We start from the raw sequence: 18,159 nt of genomic DNA on the forward strand, positions 1-18,159 counted from the left end.
CTGAGTAGCTGGGACTACAGGTGCCCGCCTCCACGCCCGACTACTTTTGTGTATTTTTAGTAGAGACGGGGTTTCACCGTGTTAGCCAGGATGGTCTCCATCTCCTGACCTCATGATCTGCCCACCTCGGCCTCCCAAAGTGCTGGAATTACAGGTGTGAGCCACCGCGTCCGGCCTGTTTTGTTTTTTTGAGACAAGGTCCTATTCTGTCACCCAGACTGGAGTGCAGTGGCGTGATCTCAGCTCACTGCAATGTCTGCCTCCCAGGTTCAAGCAATTATCCTGCCTCAGCCTCCTGAGTAGCTGGGACTACAGGCATGCACCACCACACCCAGCTAATTTTTGTATTTTTAGTAGAGACGGGGGTTTTGCCATGTTGGCCAAGCTGGTCTCAAACTCCTGACCTCAGGTGATCCTCCCCGCCTCAGCCTCCCAAAGTGCTGGGATTACAGGCATGAGTCACCACACCCAGCCTGTTTTGTTTTTTTGAGACAGGGTCCTACTCTGTCACCCAGACTGGAGTGCAGTGGCATGATCTCAGCTCACTGCAACCTCTGCTTCTCAAGCTGAAGTGATCCTCCCACTTTAGCCTCCTAGATAGCTTTATAGGCACATGCCACCATGCCTGGCTGATTTTTGTATTTTTTTGTAGATTTGGGGTTTTACCACGTTGTCCAGGCTAGTCTTGAACTCCCGGGCTCAAGTGATCCACCCACCGTGGCCTCCCAAAGCGCTGGGATTACAGGCGTGCACCACTGCGCCCGGCCCCCTTCAGGAAAATCTGCCAGCCAAACCCAGCATCTCCTTGGGAAGGGGCTGCCAGGAAAAGCTCTGTCCAGTCCCGATGAATCCCTCCCTGGGCTTCGGGAGACAGGCCAGTTGGAACTTCAGCTGTGGCTATGCAACCTCACAGACCTCCAAAATGCGTCAGTCCCAGGGACCTGGTCCCACAGCCCAGGTTGCTTCTGGCCTGACCCCACTGATGTGAAGTTCACATTCCACTTGGTGCCAGGCCAAAGACACCCAAGTCTTTCTGCATTGCGTGGCCACACCCATCAGGCCCTGGACACCCATGTGCACCAGCTTCCCTCATGCCAAATGTGCCCCAACACGCCAAATCATGCAACATGACATGGTGTCACTCCAGGATAGTTTATGACATGCCACAGCAGTCTAGCATGTCCAGACATGGCTGGGCAAGGGGCCTACAGAACAGTATCCCCAAGCTGGGGAGGCGGGAGGGGCGGCCTGGGCTTCCCCAGGGCCCTTGCAGTGGCTTCGAGCACCGCCACCTCCTCGGCCTGCTGAGCCTCCATGAGTGCCATCTGCTGCTCCAACTTCCGGCATTGCTCTTCCTGCTTCCGGTGGGCTCCTCGGAAGGCCAGGACCAGGGCGCTGGAAGGGGTGGGTGGCTGGGTCAGGAAATAGTCCCCGACTCCACCCAAGGCAGGGGCCATGTACTCCCACTCCCAGAATGGGGGCTTTTTCGCATTAGGTCTCCCAGGGTCCCAGCTAACTGGTCTTTTTGTTGTTGTTGTTGTTTGAGACAGAATTTCGCTCTTGTCGTCCAGGCTGGAGTGCAATGGTAAGATCTCCCCTCACTACAACCTCTGCCTCCTGGGTTCAAGCAGTTCTCCTGCCTCAGCCTCCCAAGTAGCTGGGATTACAGGTACCCGCCACCATGCCCAGCTAATTTTTTTTTTTTTTTTTTTGAGATGGAGTCTTGCTCTGTCACCCAGGCTGGAGTGCAGTGGCCGGATCTCAGCTCACTGCAAGCTCCACCTCCCGGGTTTACGCCATTCTCCTGCCTCAGCCTCTCGAGTAGCTGGGACTACAGGCGCCCGCCACCTCACCTGGCTAGTTTTTTGTATTTTTTTAGTAGAGACGGGGTTTCACCGTGTTAGCCAGGATGGTCTCGATCTCCTGACCTCGTGATCCGCCCATCTCGGCCTCCCAAAGTGCTGGGATTACAGGCTTGAGCCACCGCGCCAGGCCTATTTTTTTGTATTTTTTAATAGAGACTGGGTTTCACTATGTTGCCTAGGCTGGTCTTGAACTCCTGACCTCAGGTGATCCGCCTGCCTCGGCCTCCCAAAGTGCTGGGATTACAAGTGTGAGCCACTGTGCCCAGCCTGTTTTTTCTTGTTGTTGTTTTTTGAGACGGAGTTTTGCTCTTGTTGCCCAGGCTGGAGTGCAGTGGACCGATCTTGGCTCACTGCAACCTCTGCCTCCCAGGTTTAAGCGATTCTCCCGCTTCAGCCTACTGAGTAGCTGGGATTATAGGCACGCGCCACCATGCCTGGCTAATTTTGTATTTTTAGTAGAGATGGGGTTTCTCCATGTTGGTCAGGCTGGTCTCGAACTCCCGGCCTCAGGTGATCTGCCCGCCTTGGCCTCCCAAAGTGCTGGGATTTCAGGCATGAGCCCACTGTGCCTGGCCCAGCCTGTTGTTTCTTTTTTTGAGACAGAGTCTCGCTCTGTCGCTCAAGCTGGAGTGCAGTGGTGTGATCTCTGCTCACCGCAACCTCCACCTCCTGGGTTTAAGCAATTCTCCTGTCTTCCAAGTAGCTGGAATTACAGGCACGTGCCAAGATGCCCAGCTAATTTTTGTACTTTTAGTAGAGATGGGGTTTCACCACGTTGGCCAGGCTGGTCTCAAACTCCTGACCTCAGGTGATCTGCCGGCCTCAGCCTCCCAACATGGGATTACAGGTATGAGCCACCGTGCCTGGCCTTTATTGCCTATTTTGGGACAGCGGGGAAGGCTAAGGCCCAGAGAGAGCCAGGGATACTTCTGAGATCCTGGTGGGGGATGGTGCCAGGGGGATTGGAGGGATGCAGAACAGGGGTCCCACCTGTGGGCTTTGCATAAATCCCTGTTCAGCTCGGCACTCTGAGACCGTCTGGCTCGCCCCTTCTGAGCCACCCGTTCCAGCTCCCTGCGCAGAGACTGCAGCTGCTCCCGCAGGTCCAGCGTCCTGTTGCGAAGGGGAAGAGAGGGGGCTCACAGCCCTAGCCCATCCTATTTCCCACATCTCCTCCTACCCACCTGCCCACAGTATTGTCATGTAAACACACCTGTACACAGGGGTACACCTTAACTTCTGCTGCAGACAACCCCCCTGGGGGCTGTCACATAGTCTGCCCACCCCCACCCAGCCCAGGACCCAGGCACACACCTGGTAAGCGATGCTGCCAGTTCCTGGGCTAACTTCTCTGGGTCCCAGGGCCTGCCCACCTGGCCACCATCAATGCCACTGGTGCCACCAGGGACAGCAGGAAGGCCCTAAGGGAGAGAGAAGACAAGAAAGTGACATTAACCTGGGCCAAGTCCGTGCTTGGCCCTCACTGGACATTGAAGCTACCCAGACAGTGGCAGCTGCTGTGCTCTCAGAGACCCCCGCCTGGTTCCATACCCCAATAAGAGCGAAGTTACACTCTGATAAGGGAAATATCTTATTTAATTAAAAAAAATTTTTTTTTTTTTTTATTGAGACAGAGTCTCACTCTGCCACCCAGGCTGGGGTACAGTGGCACGATCTTGGCTGATAGCAACTTCTGCCTCCCAGGTTCAAGCGATTCTCCTGCCTCAGCCTTCCAAGTAGTTGGCATTACAGACACATGCCACCAGACCTGGCTACTGTTTGTATTTTTAGTAGAGACTTGGTTTCACCATGTTGGCCAGGCTGGTCTCGAACCTCATCTCTAAAAATAAAATTTAGGGGCCAGGTATGGTAGCTCACGCCTGTAATCCCAGAACTTTGGGAGGCCGAGACGGGTGGATCACTTGAAGTCAGGAGTTCAAGACCAGCCTGGCCAACATGGTGAAACCCTGTCTCTACTAAATATACAAAAATTAGCCTGGCATGGTGGCAGACCCCTGTAATCCCAGCTGCTCAGGAAGCTAAGGCAGGAGAATCGCTTGAACTTGGGAGGTGGAGGTTGCAGTGAGCTGAGATCACGCCACTGCACTCCAGCCTGGGCAACAGAGTAAGACTTGGTCTCAAAAAAAAAAAAAAAAAAAAAATTAGCCAGGCATGGTGGTGGGTACCTGTAGTCCCAACTACTTGGGCAGCTGAGGCAGGAGAATCACTTGAAGCTGGGAGGCAGAGGTTGGAGTGAGCTGGGATTGCAGCACTGCACTCCAGCCTGAGCGACACAGTGAGACTGTCTCAAAAAAAAAAAAAAAAAAAAATAGAGATCCACGGGAAGTCCTTGCTCCTGTCTAATCCTTGTTTGAAATAATAATAATATATATTTTTTAAATTAGTCTGGGCGCAGTGGCTCATGCCTGTAATCCCAGAACTTTGGGAGGCCAAGGTGGGCGATCACCTGAGGTCAGGAGTTTGAGAACAGCCTGGCCAACATGGTGAAACCCTGTCGCTACTAAAAATACAAAAATTAGCCAGGCATGGTGGTGCAAGCCTGTAATCCCAGCTACTCGGGAGGCCAAAGCAGGAGAATCGCTTGAACCTGGGAGGCAGAGATTACAGTGAGCCAAGATCACGCCACTGCACGCGGGCCTGGGTGACAGAGCAAGATCTGTTTCAAAAAAAAAAAAAATTAAAGGCCAGGCGCTGTGACTGATGGCTATAATGCTAGTACTTTGGGAGGCTGACGCAGGCAAATCACCTGAGGTCAGGAGTTCGACACCAGCCTGGCCAACATGGTAAAACCCCATCTGTACTAAAAAATACAAAAATTGGCCGGGTGCAGTGGCTCACGCCTATAATCTCAGCACTTTGGGAGGCCGAGGAGGGTGGATCACGAGGTCAGGAGATCGAGGCCATCATGGCTAACACAGTGAAACCCCATCTCTAGTAAAACTACAAAAATATTAGCCGGGCGAGGTGGCAGACGCCTGTAGTCCCAGCTACTCGGGAGGCTGAGGCGGGAGAATGGCGTGAACTCCGGAGGCGGAGGTTGCAGTGAGCCGAGATTGCGCCACTGCACTCCAGCCTGGGCAACAGAGTGACACTCAGTCTCAAAATAAATAAATAAATAAATAAATAAATAAATAAATAAATATTTGGGCACGGTGGCAGACGCCTATAATCCCGGCTACTTGGGAGGCTGAGGCAGGAGAATTGCTTGAACCTGGGAGGCGGAGGCTGCAGTGAGCCAAGACTGCACCATTGCACTCCAGCCTGGGCGACAAGAGCAAAACTCTGTCTCAAAAAATAAATAAATAAAGAGAGATGAGGTCTCGCTCTGTGGTCCAGGCTGGAGTGAAATGACATAATTGTGGCTTGCTGAAGCCTCCAACTCCTGGGTTCAAGTGATCCTCCCACCTCAGCCTCCCCAGTAGCTGGGACCACCGTGCCTGGGTAACTTGATAAGGGAAATATGTAACAGGAAACCTCATCTGAAGTCACTCCAGGAGGGCTTCCTTGAGGAGGTGATGTCTAAGCTAAGATCTACAGGAGATCGAGGACTTTATGACACAAACAGGGAAGTTCCTGGCAGGGACACAGAATGTACAAAGGCTTGGAGGTGGGAGAGATGATTCAAAGAGCTGCATTAAGGACAGGCGCAGCGACTCATGCCTGTAATCTCAGCACTTTGGGAGGCGGAGGCAGGCGAAACATTTGAGGCCAGGAGTTCGAGACCAGCCTGGCCAACATGGTGAAACTACATCTCTACAAAACATACAAAAATTAGCTAGATGTGGTGGTGTGTGTCTGTAATCCCAGCTACTCAGGAGGCTGAGACAGGAGAATCACTTGAACCTGGGAGGCAGAGGTTGCAGTGAGCAGAGATGGCAACATTGCATTCCAGCCGGGGCAACAAGAGCAAACCTCCGTCTCAAAAAAAAAAAAAAGGGGGGGGGGTGCTGTGATTGACAAGGACTATGTTCTCATTAGTAAGCTACTACCCCTGCCAGGTTCAGGCAGGGCGGCTCACCTGATACCACTCTTCCTCGTCCCCGCTGCTGCCACCTCCGCTGCTATGTCCGCCACTGCTGTTTGCCCCACCAGTCCGGAGCTCTGCCCGTTCCCACCGCAGTTGCTCCAGCAGGAGCACGTGAGCTGGACCCAGGGCTCGGAGGGCAGCCTCCCGCAGCTCTAGGCCCCGCTTCTCACGCCGCACCAGCTGCAGCCGAAGCATCAGGTCCGTCAGGGCCTCCTGCAGGACCAAGGAGAGGGGAGAGAATTTCTGCTTCTACGGTCAACTGCAGGGAAACCGAGACCCCAAGAGGCACCCACTGAGGCCTATTCAGACAAAAACAGTGACCTTTGGCTGGGCACGGTGGCTCATGCCTGTAATCCCAGCACTTTGGGAGGCCGAAGTGGGTGGATTACCTGAGGTCAGGAGTTCGAGACCAGCCTGGCCAACATGGCAAAACACCGTCTCCACAGAAAATACAAAAAATAGCCGAGTGTGGTGGTGCACAACTGTAATCTCAGCTACTCAGGAGGCTGAGGCAGGAGAATCACTTGAACCCGGTGGGGGCAGAGGCTGCAGTGAGCCGAGATAGCGCCACAGCACTCCAGCCTGGGTGAGAGCAAGACTCTGTCTCAAAAAAAAAAAAAAAAAAAAAAACCTAGGACCTTCACCATTTTCTTGTGAGGTGGAAATATCTTCCTCCCATAAAAACCACAGCTGTAGAAATGGCATTTCCTAGAGAGCAAGTAGCTTACATAGGTCATATAGCAGTTCTGTCAAAGCTTCTGGAGTTTCTCCAGCTCCAGAACCTCAAGGTTTTCATGCCAAGCTACAAACCCAAGACTGTGTTCTTTGCTCCCACCTCTTCCCATAGGAAGGGGATTTTGGAGAGCCAGATTTGTAGTCTATTGAGAAACTGAACCCCAGAAGACAAACTCCTATTAATCCCTCAAAACCCCAGTTCCAATTCTCCTTCACAATGCCTGCACCCAGCCCAGGAGAATTCTCCTTTGCTCCTTGATCCCCCAACCTCAGTAAAGGATTTTGTCCCACCAAGAAAACTGACAGTGACCACAGCCCATTTGTACCCTTGTGGCCACCAGGTCCTGCTGAATTTGTGTCTTCTCCAGTCGGGGAAGAGCTGGGCCAGCCTGGGTCCCCAGAATGGCCTGCACCATGGCTTCTGCACGGGGCACAGTGGGCATGGGTGCCAAGGTGGGACCAGGCTCTGAGAGAATCTTCACTAGAGAACGGCGCTCCTGGAGACGCTGGACATAGCTTTGGAGCTGGAAAGCCACTTCCTGTGGTGTGGGCTTATCCACACTGCTGCCCTCAGGGCTACAGAAAACAGAAGAGGTGCCTATGTCAACACCGGCAGGCATAGGTGGGTTAACTTCATGCCAATCCTGGTAGGGTCCATCATCTTCCATCTCACTGGCCATGATGGAGTCTTTGCCATCTGTGGTGGCCCCTGTCACACCAACATACCCCACTAGGCACCATCTTCCGTCAAGACCACATTTTGGTCAGGTGCGGTGATGCACACCTGTAACCCCAGCACTTTGGGAGGCTGAGGCGGAAGGATTGCTTGAAGCCAGAAGTTTGAGAGCAGCATAGGCAACAGAGTGAGAATCCGTCTTTATAAAAAAAATTAGCTGGGGCTGGGCACGGTGCCTCACGCCTGTAATCCCAGCACTTTGGGAGGCAGAGGCAAGTGGATCACCTGAGGTCGGGAGTTGGAGACCAGCCTGACCGATATGGAGAAACCCCATCTCTACTGAAAATTCAAAATTAGCCAGGCATGGTAGTGGGAGCCTGTAATCCCACCTACTTGGGAGGCTGAGGCAGGAGAATCACTTGAACCTGGGAGGCGGAGGTTGCAGTGAGCCGAGATCAGACTATTGGACTCCAGCCTGGGTGACAAGAGTGAAAATCCGTCTCAAAACAAAACAAAAACCAGGGTCTCACTCTGTCACCCAGGCTGGAGTGCAGTGGTGCAATCTCAGCTCACTGCAGCCTCCACCTCCCAGACTCAAGGCTTCCTCCCACCTCAGCCTCCCAAGTAGCTGGGACTACATGGGCACACCTGGCTAATTTATTTGTAGTTTTGGTAGAAAAGGACTTTCGCCACGTTACAAGGGCTGGTCTTGAACTACTGAGCTCAAGCGATCTGCCTACCTCGGCCTCCCAAAGTGCTGGGATTACAGGCGTGAGCCACTGTGCCCGGCTGCGGGTGCCAGTTTTAACCAGTAGGCATCATTATCCATCTTCACGCCAACTGCAATGTCTGTCAACCACCATGCCAACTTTGTCAAGTAGCAACAGGCCAACTGCAGTTGAGCCTCATGTCAACCAATTACAGTGTGCTCCATACCAACCTTGCTGGACACAGCCACACCAAGCCCCCAAACATGGTGAGCTCTGGGACCCCTATTTCCCAGTCAAGACCCCACTCCTCAACCAGGCCAGTTCCCAGGGTTCCGGGGAGGTACCTTGGCTGTGGATTCTGCCGTGCCCCCGCATCCATGGTGGCCTCCTCTTGTGCCAGCAGCCTCCATGCTTCCTCTTCAGCTGCTTGCAGGTCACCCGTGGGGGCTTCGTCTCTTGCTTCTGAGTTGGCCTCCCACAGAGCAAGAAGAACCCTGTATGCCTCTTCACAGTGCTCACTGTGGGACACTGGTTCTGAGTGCTTCGGGACACTCAGCTTGGCTGGGTGCAATGGCCCTCGCCTGTAGTCCTAACACTTTGGGAGGCTGAGGCGGGAGGATTACCTGAGGTCAGGAGTTCGAGACCAGCCTGACCAACATGGTGAAACCCCGTCTCTACTAAAAATACAAAGATTAGCAAGGTGTGGTGGTACGCACCTGTAGTTCCAGCTACTCAGGAGGCTGAGGCAGGAGAATCGCTTGAACCAGGGAGGTGGAGGTTGCAGTGAGCCAAGAGGGCACCACTGCACTCCAGCCTGGGTGACAGAGCTAGACTCTGTCTCAAAAAAAAAAAAAGAAAGAAAAAAAAAAAAAACGCTTAGCTACATCTCACTCTATAGGTGCCAGTCCCCACTTGCTCCTGAGCTCCTCTTCTCCCCACTGTCCTCAACTCTGGAAGCATGTAGACTCCCTTACCAACCCTGAACTAAAATTGCCTTAAGTTAATTTCTGGGCCGGGCGAGGTGGCTCACACCTGTAATCCCAGCACTTTAGGAGGCCAAGTTGGGTGGATCACGATGTCAGGAGTTCGAGACTAGCCTGGCCCATATGGTGAAACCCGTCTCTACTAAAAACACAAAAATTAGCTGGGTATGGTGGCATACACCTGCAATCCCAGCTACTCAGGAGGCTGAGACATGAGTGTCATTTGAACCCAGGAGGCAGAGGTTGCAGTGAGCTGAGATCTCGCCACTGCATTCCAGCCTGGGTGACACAGCAAGACTCTGCCCCCCCCCCAAAAAAATTAATTTCTGAAGTGGGGAAGGTGCTCTCCAGTGAGGGTTCTGTGGATTGGGGCCATCCTCAGAAAGCCCATTCCCTCCCCAGCTGGTGACATCACGGGCAGGGTACACTGACCTGTACTGCAAGGCCAGATGCAATGCTGTGGCCTCAGCCTCCCGCTGGCCTAGCTGCATACTGAGGCCCTCACAGTGGCCCTTGTATCCCTGGAGCACAGCTGATAGCAGACGGTTAAAGCATTTGAGCTTCTCAATGCTCCTGTTCCCAAAGGTGGGGAAGAGGGAAAGTCAGAGGCCTTCTAAGGCAGTCAGGCCTCAATTTCCACCCTTACCCTCCCTCCTGTTGCAGCTTCAGACTCCAGGCCTTGTAACTCAGCTGGAGGAGGTGCCTGTGCCCTTATGAGCTCAGCATTTGAGTCTCTTACCCCCGGAGTTGCTCCATCTGGGCTTCCATGATGTGCATCTCAGGACTGAGGGGCTGGGTGGGAAGAGACCCAAGGATCTGGGTGCTGGAATGGCTGCGGAGGCGCTGAAGCAGGGGGTGAGCCAGGGAGAAGGAGTCCTGCCAAGAAAAGGTGATGTAATTGACCCCAATTGTCACCAAGAGCCTGGGATTGTAGGTATTTTGCAACCCCAGAAGCTGTTGGATCCCGTGACAAAGATTTGAGTCTCATCCCCCAGAAGACTAAGGACATCAAGACCGTGGGATTGAACTACTCACACTCACCTGAGTCTCCCAGGGTTCCCTGTCTGCCTCAGAGCTGCTAGAACCACTGCCTGAACCACCTGCTTGGCTGTGGGAAAGACGTGGGAAGGGCTCCAGCCTCAGGAGGGAATTCTGCAACTCCTGAACCTGGGAAGGATGAGGGGGGATGTCAGGCCAAGGGGCTGAAACCAACCACCAGCCTTCCCTCCCCAAGGCCTGTTCTTGGGGAAGTGGCAAGAACCCTAGCTGGAAGGCAGGAGGCTTGGATACTTAGCCTGCCAAAAATCTCACTGTCTGACCTTGGGAATGTTTGTCAGCTGCTGAGGATTTCATTTTTCCCAGCAGAAAAATGGGCCCCACTCTGGAGGAAAATGAATCCCTGGACTGGGCTCCCATAGCCCCGAGTTTTCCTACCAGCCTGAGATGAGGGCTTCCCTCTCAATACCTCATTCAGCCACATGACTTTTTTATTTTTATTTTTATTTTTGAGATAGAGTCTTGCTCTGTCACCCAGGCTGAAATGCAGTGGCACAGTCTCAGCCCACTGCAACCTCTGCCTCCCGGGTTCAAGTGATTCTCCTGCCTCAGCCTCCTGAGTAGCTGGGATTACGGGCATCTGCCACCATGCCTGACAAATTTTTGTATTTTCAGTAGAGATGGGGTTTCACCATGTTGACCAGGCTGGTCTTGAACTGCTGACCTCAAGTGATCTTCCTGACTTAGCCTCCCAAAGTGCTGGGATTATAGGCATGAGCCACTGCACCCAGCAGCCACATGGCTTTAAATGCCACCTACATGCTGAGGATGCTCAAGTGTCTCCCTCCTGCCCTGCTGTCTCCCTTGAGCCCTGGACTCAGACACACAGCTGCTCCCTTGAGGACCCCACGTGGATGTCTTATGGGCACTTGAGCTTATCAAGGGCTAAAGAGATCTGGTCACCACCAGCCAAACCTGCCCACCCTGTAGCTCCTCCATCTCTCCCTTCTAGTCCTTCAGGTCCCAAAGCCTGAAGTTCTCTCTAGCCTTCATGCTCACACCCATCTTGCACATCACCCAAAATCCGTCCGCATCTCTCCACCTCCACAACCTCCACCATCCTGCGTGTCTGGACCAGTGAAGTCACCTCCTGGCTCTCCAAGAGTCCACCCTCACCCTCTCAGACTGTTCCTACCTCTGCCACCAGAGGGCGCCTCTGAACACCTGCGTCGAGCACCCCCTCCTCTGCTCAGAACCCTCCGGGGCTCTCACCTTAATCAGAGCAAAGCCCAAGTGCCTCCTTGCAGCCCACGAGGCCCTGCGCGATCTGCATTTGTCCTCCCTCTGTTCTGGCTCCCCACACTCTCCCTGTTGCGCCCTGTGTTCCAGCCACACTGGCGTCCTTCGGGTTCCTTGAACAGGCCAGTCATGCTGCCACTCCAGGGCCTGGTCTCACCACCCTCAGTTTTCTTTCTTTTTCTTTTTCTTTTTTTTTTTTTTTTGAGAGTTTTCCTCTGTCGCTTAGGCTAGAGTGCAATGGCGGGATCTCGGCTCACTGCCTCCTGAGTTCAAGCGATTCTCCTGCCTCAGGAGTTCAAGCGATTCTCCTGCCTCAGCCTCCTGAGTAGCTGGGACCGGGACTACCAGCGCGTGCCAGCACGCCCGACTAAATTTTTTTGTATTTTTAGTAGAGATGGGGTTTCACCATGTTAGCCAGCATGGTCTCGATCTGCTGACCTTGTGATCTGCCCACCTCGGCCTCTCAAAGTGTTGGGATTACAGGCGTGAGCCACCATGCCTGGCTTTTTTTTTTTTTTTTTTTTTTTTTTTTTTTTTTGAGACAGTCTCACTCTGTCACCCAGGCTGGAGTGCAGTGGTGCGATCTCGGTTCACTGCAAGCTCTGCCTCCTAGGATCAGGCGATTCTTGTGCCTTAGCCTCCCTGGTAGCTGCAGAATTGCGTCAAGCAATTCTCCTGCCTCAGCCTCCTGAGTAGCTGAGATTACAGGCATGTGCCACCACACCTGGCTAATTTTTGTATTTTTAGTAAAGACAGGGTTTCACCATGTTGGTCAGGCTGGTCTCTAACTCCTGGCCTCAAGGGATCCACCCACCTTGGCCTCCCAAAGTGCTGGTGTAGATTACAGGCATGAGCCACCACACCCAGCCAATCTGGCTGTTTTTTTTTTTTTTTTTTTTTTTGAGACAGAGTCTCACTCAGTCCCCCAGGCTGGAGTGCATTGATGTGATCTCAGCTCACTGCCACCTCCATCACCCGGGTTCAAGTGATTCTCCTGCCTCAACCTCCTGAGTAGCTGGAATTACAGGCGTATGCCACCACACCTGGCTTTTATTTATTTATTTATTTATTTATTTATTTATTTATTTATTTATTTATTTGTATTTTTAGTGGAGATGGGGTTTCACCATGTTGGCCAAGCTGGTCTTGAACTCCTGACTTTGTGATACTCCCACCTCAGCCTCCCAAAGTGCTGGGATTACAGGTGTGAGCCACCGTGCCTGGCCCATCTGGCTGATTTTTATTTTTTATTTTTTGCAGAGGTGGGGGTCTCGCTGTGTTGCCCAAACTGGTCTTGAACTCCTGGCCTCAAAGGATCCTCCTGCCTCTATCTCCCAAAGTGCTGGGATTATAGGCGTGAGCCACCACACACAGCCTCAAAAGGTTTTTGGAATGAACAGATGAATGAATATTGCCTACATCGTGCCTGCCTCCTCCCTCAGACAGAGAGCCACATGGGACTCAGGATGGCCCCACTTACCTCTTTCTGCAGCGTCTCCTTCTCAGCTCGGATGGCCTCCAGGGAGGCCTGCGTGCGGACCAGCTCATCCTCTCGGCTACTCAAGGCCAGCCGGAGCCAGGCATTCCTCTCAGCCAGGCGAGCTGCCTCTCGCTGGCTGCTCCCTGCCCCTTCCTGCTTCCCAAGGGGACCTGGTCCCCCTTTGCTTGTGTCTTCCAACCCCATCGGCCCAGGATGGCTGGGGGGCCGGTGGCGCCAGGCTGCAGCTGCTGCCTCCAGGGAGCTAAGAGCGTGCTGGAGGGTCTGAAACACATCGGGGGCCCCAATCCCGGGGGGCACAGTCTCCTTGTACTGTAGGGCTGCTTCTGGGGCCTGGTGGGCTTCCACTGCAGGTTTCTGGGGCACCTCGGGGGCTGAGGCCAGTCCCCTGCCAGTGCCCTCATCCGTCTTCTTGTCGGTCCTGTGGACACCAACTCAGGCACTTGAGTCGCTCCATGCTGGGCAGGGAATTCTTTTTTATTTTTTGAGATGGAATCTCACTCTGTTGCCCATGCTGGAGTGCAGTGGTGCAATCTCAGCTCACTGCAACCTCCACCTCCTGGGTTTGAGTGATTCTCCTGCCTCAGTCCCCCAAGTAGCTGGGATTACAGGCGCCCACCACCACGCCCGGCTAATTTTTGTATTTTTAGTAGAGACAGGGTTTCACCATGTTGGCCAGGCTGATGTCAAACTCCTGACCTCAGGTGATTCGCCCGACTTGGCCTCCCAAAGTTCTGCGATAACAGGCGTGGGCCACAACGCCCGGCCCAGGGCAGGGAATTTTTAGGGCTTAAACTTCATGGTCTTCGGGAGGTGTGAGTGGGGCAGAGAGTTGGCAAGAGCTGCGTGTTCTGGGACTTGCATCCCAGGGAGACACTGGGAGGCTGGGAATTCAGGGAAGAGGCTGGACAGAGGTGGTGGAGAAGTTGGAGGGGAGACCTGGGGCTGCGAAGCAGAGTGAATAGTAAGTTGGACTGTGACAGGCACTGGGAAAGTCCTGAAGGTGAGAGACAGAAGATTCTAGAAATGGGGTCTTCTGGGGCAGCAACTCACACTTGTAATCCCAGCACTTTCGGAGGCCGAGGTGGGGGGATCACCTGAGGTCAGGAGTTCAAGACCAGCCTGGCTAACGTGGCAAGACCCTGTCTCACTAAAAATACAAAAATTAGCTGGGTGTGGTGGCACACACCTGTAATCCCAGCTACTCAGGAAGCTGAGGCTCTCGCTTGAACCCAGGAGGCAGAGGTTGCTGTGAGTGGAGATTGTGCCACTGCACTGCAGCCTGGGTGACAGAGCAAGACTCAAAAAAAAAGAAAAGAGGCCGGGCGCGGTGGCTCAAGCCTGTAATCCCAGCACTTTGGGAGGCTGAGGCGGGCGGATCGTGAGGTCAGGAGATCGAGACCATCCTGGCTAACACGGTGAAACCCCGTCTCTACTAAAAATACAAAAAAAAAAATTAGCCGGGCATAGTGGCAGGCGCCTGTAGTCCCAGCTACTGGGAGGCTGAGGCGGGAGAATGGCATGAACCCGGGAGGCGGAGCTTGCAGTGAGTCGAGATCGCACTACTGCACTCCAGCCTGGGTGACACAGCGAGACTCCGTCTCAAAAAAAAAAAAAAAAAAAAAAAAAAAGAAAAGAAAGTCAGGCTGAAGGCAACAGGGAGCTATGGTAGGTGTGTGAGCAGAGAGGGCACATCAGCAGATCTGCAGATGGCAAAGATGCGTCTGGACTGGAGTGAAGGGCACAGACCAAGGGGGTCTCACCTGCTTCCTAGGCCTTGGCCACTGACCTCCTCCATGGGGCCCAGCTGTTCCAGCCCGGAGCTCACTGGAGGTGGGGCAAAGCTGAGCTTGGAGCTCCCACTGGCTGCCTCAACCTCCTCTGAACTCTCAGCCACGGGGTCCAGTTCACCCTGCAAATGACCCCCATGGCCCCGCTCTGAGCCAGGCAGGACAGGACCTTGGGGTCCCCAGGAGCTGGGTGTGGAGGGGAGAGGGCGACACTTACGGGTAGAGCATGCCTCCCTCGCCGGCTTCGGGGCCGCGTGGCCCGGGCACTCATTGCTGTCCAGAAGCCAGTGCCCTCTGAATGCTTCTCCTTCGTCAACCCCTAAAACCACAGCCTGCCATGACCTCTTGCCTTTGTTGTCCTGGACAAGGGACAACGTCAATTTCCTCTGCTGTGAAATGGGGCATTGACTACCCTCAGGAAGGGATTTTGTTATCAATGTTGATTGGGCACATTTGAATGCCTCCCTGGACAGGCAGCTCACTACCTAACAAGGTTGTCTGGATCTCCCCCTTCTTCTCTGCCTTCTTTACCTTCACTACATCTTTGTCCCCTTCTCTCCTCTATTTGAGCCTGGGAATGCGATCTCAATAATTCTCTCTCCTCCGCGGCCCTCCTAAATGACAGGTTCAGCTCTCTCTACCTCTCTGATCCTCTGGGGGTAACTTGATCAGAGGCCTGAGTCCCTGGACACTGTCTTGGGGTCACTCTGGCCACTGCCTGGTCAGGCCTGGGCTGGCCAGGCCTGGCCTGGGAGGGACCAGGAAACAGGAAACCCCCTCCCCTGGTCATGTGACTTGTTATTGTGTTGTTTCCTTTTTGAGGACAGCGGCTTCCTGCAGCCCTAGCGGGGCACACATACCTGACTCCCAAGGTTTCAGCCCCTCCTCGTCTGAGCCTCCAAGCCCATGGCTCTTCTAGCTCTGACTCTTGGATTTTATTTCTCAAGAGCTAGAATGGGCCGAGCACCATGGCTCACGCCTGTAATCCCAGCACTCTGGGAAGCTGAGGAAGGCAGATCGCTTGAGCCCAAGAGTTTAAGACAAGTCTCGGCAACATGGCAAGACCCCCATCTCTACATAAAATATAAAACTTAGCCAGGAGTGGTGGCATATGCCTGTAGTCCCAGCTACTCGGGAGGCTGAGGTGGGAGGATTGCTTAATACCTGGAAGTTGAGGCTGCAGTGAGCCATGGTCACGCCACTGCACTCCAGTCTGGGTAACAAGGCAAGACACTGTCTCAAAAAGAAAGAAAAAAAAAGAGCTAGAATGTTCCTCTGAGCTGATGGATTTTATTTGGCTCCCCTGTAAACTCTTCTTCTCTGCTTGTCTCTCCATTGTGGGCTGACAGTTCTCTTCTCGCTCTGTCGCCCAGGCTGGAGTAGAGTAGTGCGATATCAGCTCACTGCAACCTTTGCCTCCCGGGTTCACACCATTCTCCTGCCTCAGCTTCCCGAGTAGCTGGGACTACAGGCACCTGCCACCACGCCCGCCTAATTTTTTTGTATTTTTAGTAGAGACGGGGTTTCGCCGTGTTAGCCAGGATGGTCTCGATCTTCTGACCTCGTGATCCACCCACCTCGGCCTCCCAAAGTGCTGGGATTAGAGGCGTGAGCCACTGCGCCCAACCTTTTTTTTTTCTTTTTTTTTTTTTGAGATGGAGTCTCGTTCTATCGCCCAGATTGGAGTGCAGCGGTGCAATCTCATTGCATCCTCCACCTCCTGGGTTCAAGCAGTTCTCCTGCCTCAGCCTCCCGAGTAGCTGGGATTACAAGTGCCCACCACAACGCCCGGCTAATTTTTGTATTTTTAGTAGAGACAGGGTTTTACCATGTTGGCCAGGCTGGTCTTGAACTCCTGACCTCAGGTGATCCACCTGCTTCAGCCTCCCAAAGTGCTAGGATTACAGGCATGAGCCACTGCACTCGGCTAGAGATGGGTTTTTGCCATGTTGGCCAGGCTGCTCTTAAGCTCCTGAACTCAGGTGATCCACCCGCCTCACCCTCCCAAAGTGTTGGGATTACAGGCATGAGTCATCGACCCCACCAGCCCCAGAAGTATTTAAGAGCCACTTGAAGCCTCAGTTTATTTATTTATTTTATTTTTTTAGATGGAATCTTGCTCTGTCACCGAGGCTGGAGTGTGCAGTGGCGTGATCTCGGCTCACTGCAACCTCCACCTCCTGGGTTCAAGCGATTCTTCTGCCTCAGCCTTCCGAGTAGCTGTGATTACAGGTGTGCACCACCACACCCGGATAATTTTTTGTAATTTTAGTAGAGACGGGATTTCACCATATTAGCCAGGCTGATCTCCAACTCTTGACCTCGTGATCCACCCACCTCAGCCTCCCAAAATGCTGTGATTACAAGTGTGAGCCACTGCCCCCAACCCCTCAGTTTTTTTTTTTTTAAGGGTCAAAGAAGCCTGCCACATTGGCCAGGCTCTAATCCGAGAATAGCCAGAGGGGCTGTGTAAAGGTGATCTTTGAAGGATGAAGAACTTGCCAGAAAAGCAACAGGAGGAACAGCATTCCAGGCAGAAGGAACTGCCTGGACAAAGGCTTAGAGCCTTCAAAGAGCTGCTCTAGGCGACAGACCTCTGGGCGACACAGAGAGGTTCCATCTCAAAAAACCAAAACCAAAACCAAAAAAAAAACAACGGCCGGGCGCGGTGGCTCAAGCCTGTAATCTCAGCACTTTGGGAGGCCGAGGCGGGCAGATCACGAGGTCAGGAGATCCAGACCATCCTGGCGAACACGGTGAAACCCCGTCTCTGCTAAAAATACAAAAAAATTAGCCGGGCGTGGTGGTGGGCGCCTGTAGTTCCAGCATGCATACTTCTGGGGCTAAGGGGGAAGTGTGCAATAAGAAGACAACGGCAGCCTGGGCGACAGAGTGAGACTGTGTCTGAAATAAAAAAAAAATAGAAGGGGCCGGGCGCGGTGGCTCAAGCCTGTAATCCCAGCACTTTGGGAGGCCGAGACGGGCGGATCACGAGGTCAGGAGATCGAAACCATCCTGGCTAACACGGTGAAAGCCCGTCTCTACTAAAAAAAAAAATACAAAAAACTAGCCGGGCGTGGTGGCGGGCGCCTGTAGTCCCAGCTACTCGGGAGGCTGAGGCGAGAGAATGGCGTAAACCCGGGAGGCGGAGCTTGCAGTGAGCTGAGATCCGGCCACTGCACTCCAGCCTGGGCGACAGAGCGAGACTCCGTCTCAAAAAAAAAAAAAAAAAAAAAAAAAAAAAAAAAAAAAAAAAAGAAGGAAGGCTGGTTTAGCCTGAGCGGTGGTCCTCGCCTGTAGTCCCAGCTACTTGAGAGATCGCTTAGCTGTAGTGACTAGCCAGGATCGCGTGACTGCAGTCTAGTTTGGGCGACAGAGCGATACCCTGTCTCTAAAAATAAGAAAGAAAAAAGCCATGAAAAAGGAGGCAGGCTTGAAATAGGCCCGACTTAGCTTCCCTCCACCTACAGTGACCCAATAAGACCAGAGTAAGTATTTTTTGATTCATGCAAATATATGTAAAATAACGAGCAGGAATTAAGTAGTTGGGAGGGGCCCT

General features: G+C 53.2%; 1 protein-coding gene across 7 annotated transcripts; it reads right to left on the reverse strand.

Annotated features, from left to right (window-relative positions):
- Positions 1-1,002: 1,002 nt before the first annotated feature.
- Positions 1,003-15,367, reverse strand: USHBP1 (USH1 protein network component harmonin binding protein 1). 7 transcript variants are annotated; one of them, XM_030935689.1, is made up of 14 exons: positions 15,242-15,367; positions 14,818-14,919; positions 14,574-14,722; positions 12,793-13,231; positions 10,059-10,184; positions 9,757-9,893; positions 9,450-9,590; positions 8,751-8,774; positions 8,379-8,552; positions 6,975-7,224; positions 5,905-6,126; positions 3,180-3,286; positions 2,856-2,978; positions 1,178-1,395 (listed from the first exon to the last, which is right to left on the reverse strand). In XM_030935689.1, the coding sequence occupies exons 2-14, from the start codon at positions 14,869-14,871 to the stop codon at positions 1,206-1,208; spliced, it is 2,136 nt and encodes a 711-aa protein (XP_030791549.1). In that variant the 5' UTR covers positions 14,872-14,919; positions 15,242-15,367; the 3' UTR covers positions 1,178-1,205. The 7 variants fall into 7 exon arrangements, with proteins under 7 accessions (XP_030791550.1, XP_030791551.1, XP_030791554.1 ...); XM_030935688.1 differs by having other exon boundaries at positions 15,132-15,351; XM_030935690.1 differs by having other exon boundaries at positions 1,003-1,395; positions 14,818-15,351.
- Between the last annotated feature and the right edge of the window lie 2,792 nt (positions 15,368-18,159).

Source organism: Rhinopithecus roxellana, chromosome 8 (assembly GCF_007565055.1).
Source record: "Rhinopithecus roxellana isolate Shanxi Qingling chromosome 8, ASM756505v1, whole genome shotgun sequence".
NCBI lineage: Eukaryota > Metazoa > Chordata > Mammalia > Primates > Cercopithecidae > Rhinopithecus > Rhinopithecus roxellana.

Excerpts from the sequence above, each read along its gene's own strand:
- USHBP1 (XM_030935690.1), bottom strand. The coding sequence starts at position 14,871 with ATGAGTGCCCGGGCCACGCGGCCCCGAAGCCGGCGAGGGAGGCATGCT. Across the intron at positions 3,287-5,904 it reads ACGAGGAAGAGTGGTATCAG|GGCCTTCCTGCTGTCCCTGG; the intron begins GTGAGCCGCCCT and ends TCTCTCCCTTAG. Across the intron at positions 2,979-3,179 it reads CTGGCAGCATCGCTTACCAG|GACGCTGGACCTGCGGGAGC; the intron begins GTGTGTGCCTGG and ends CCTTCGCAACAG.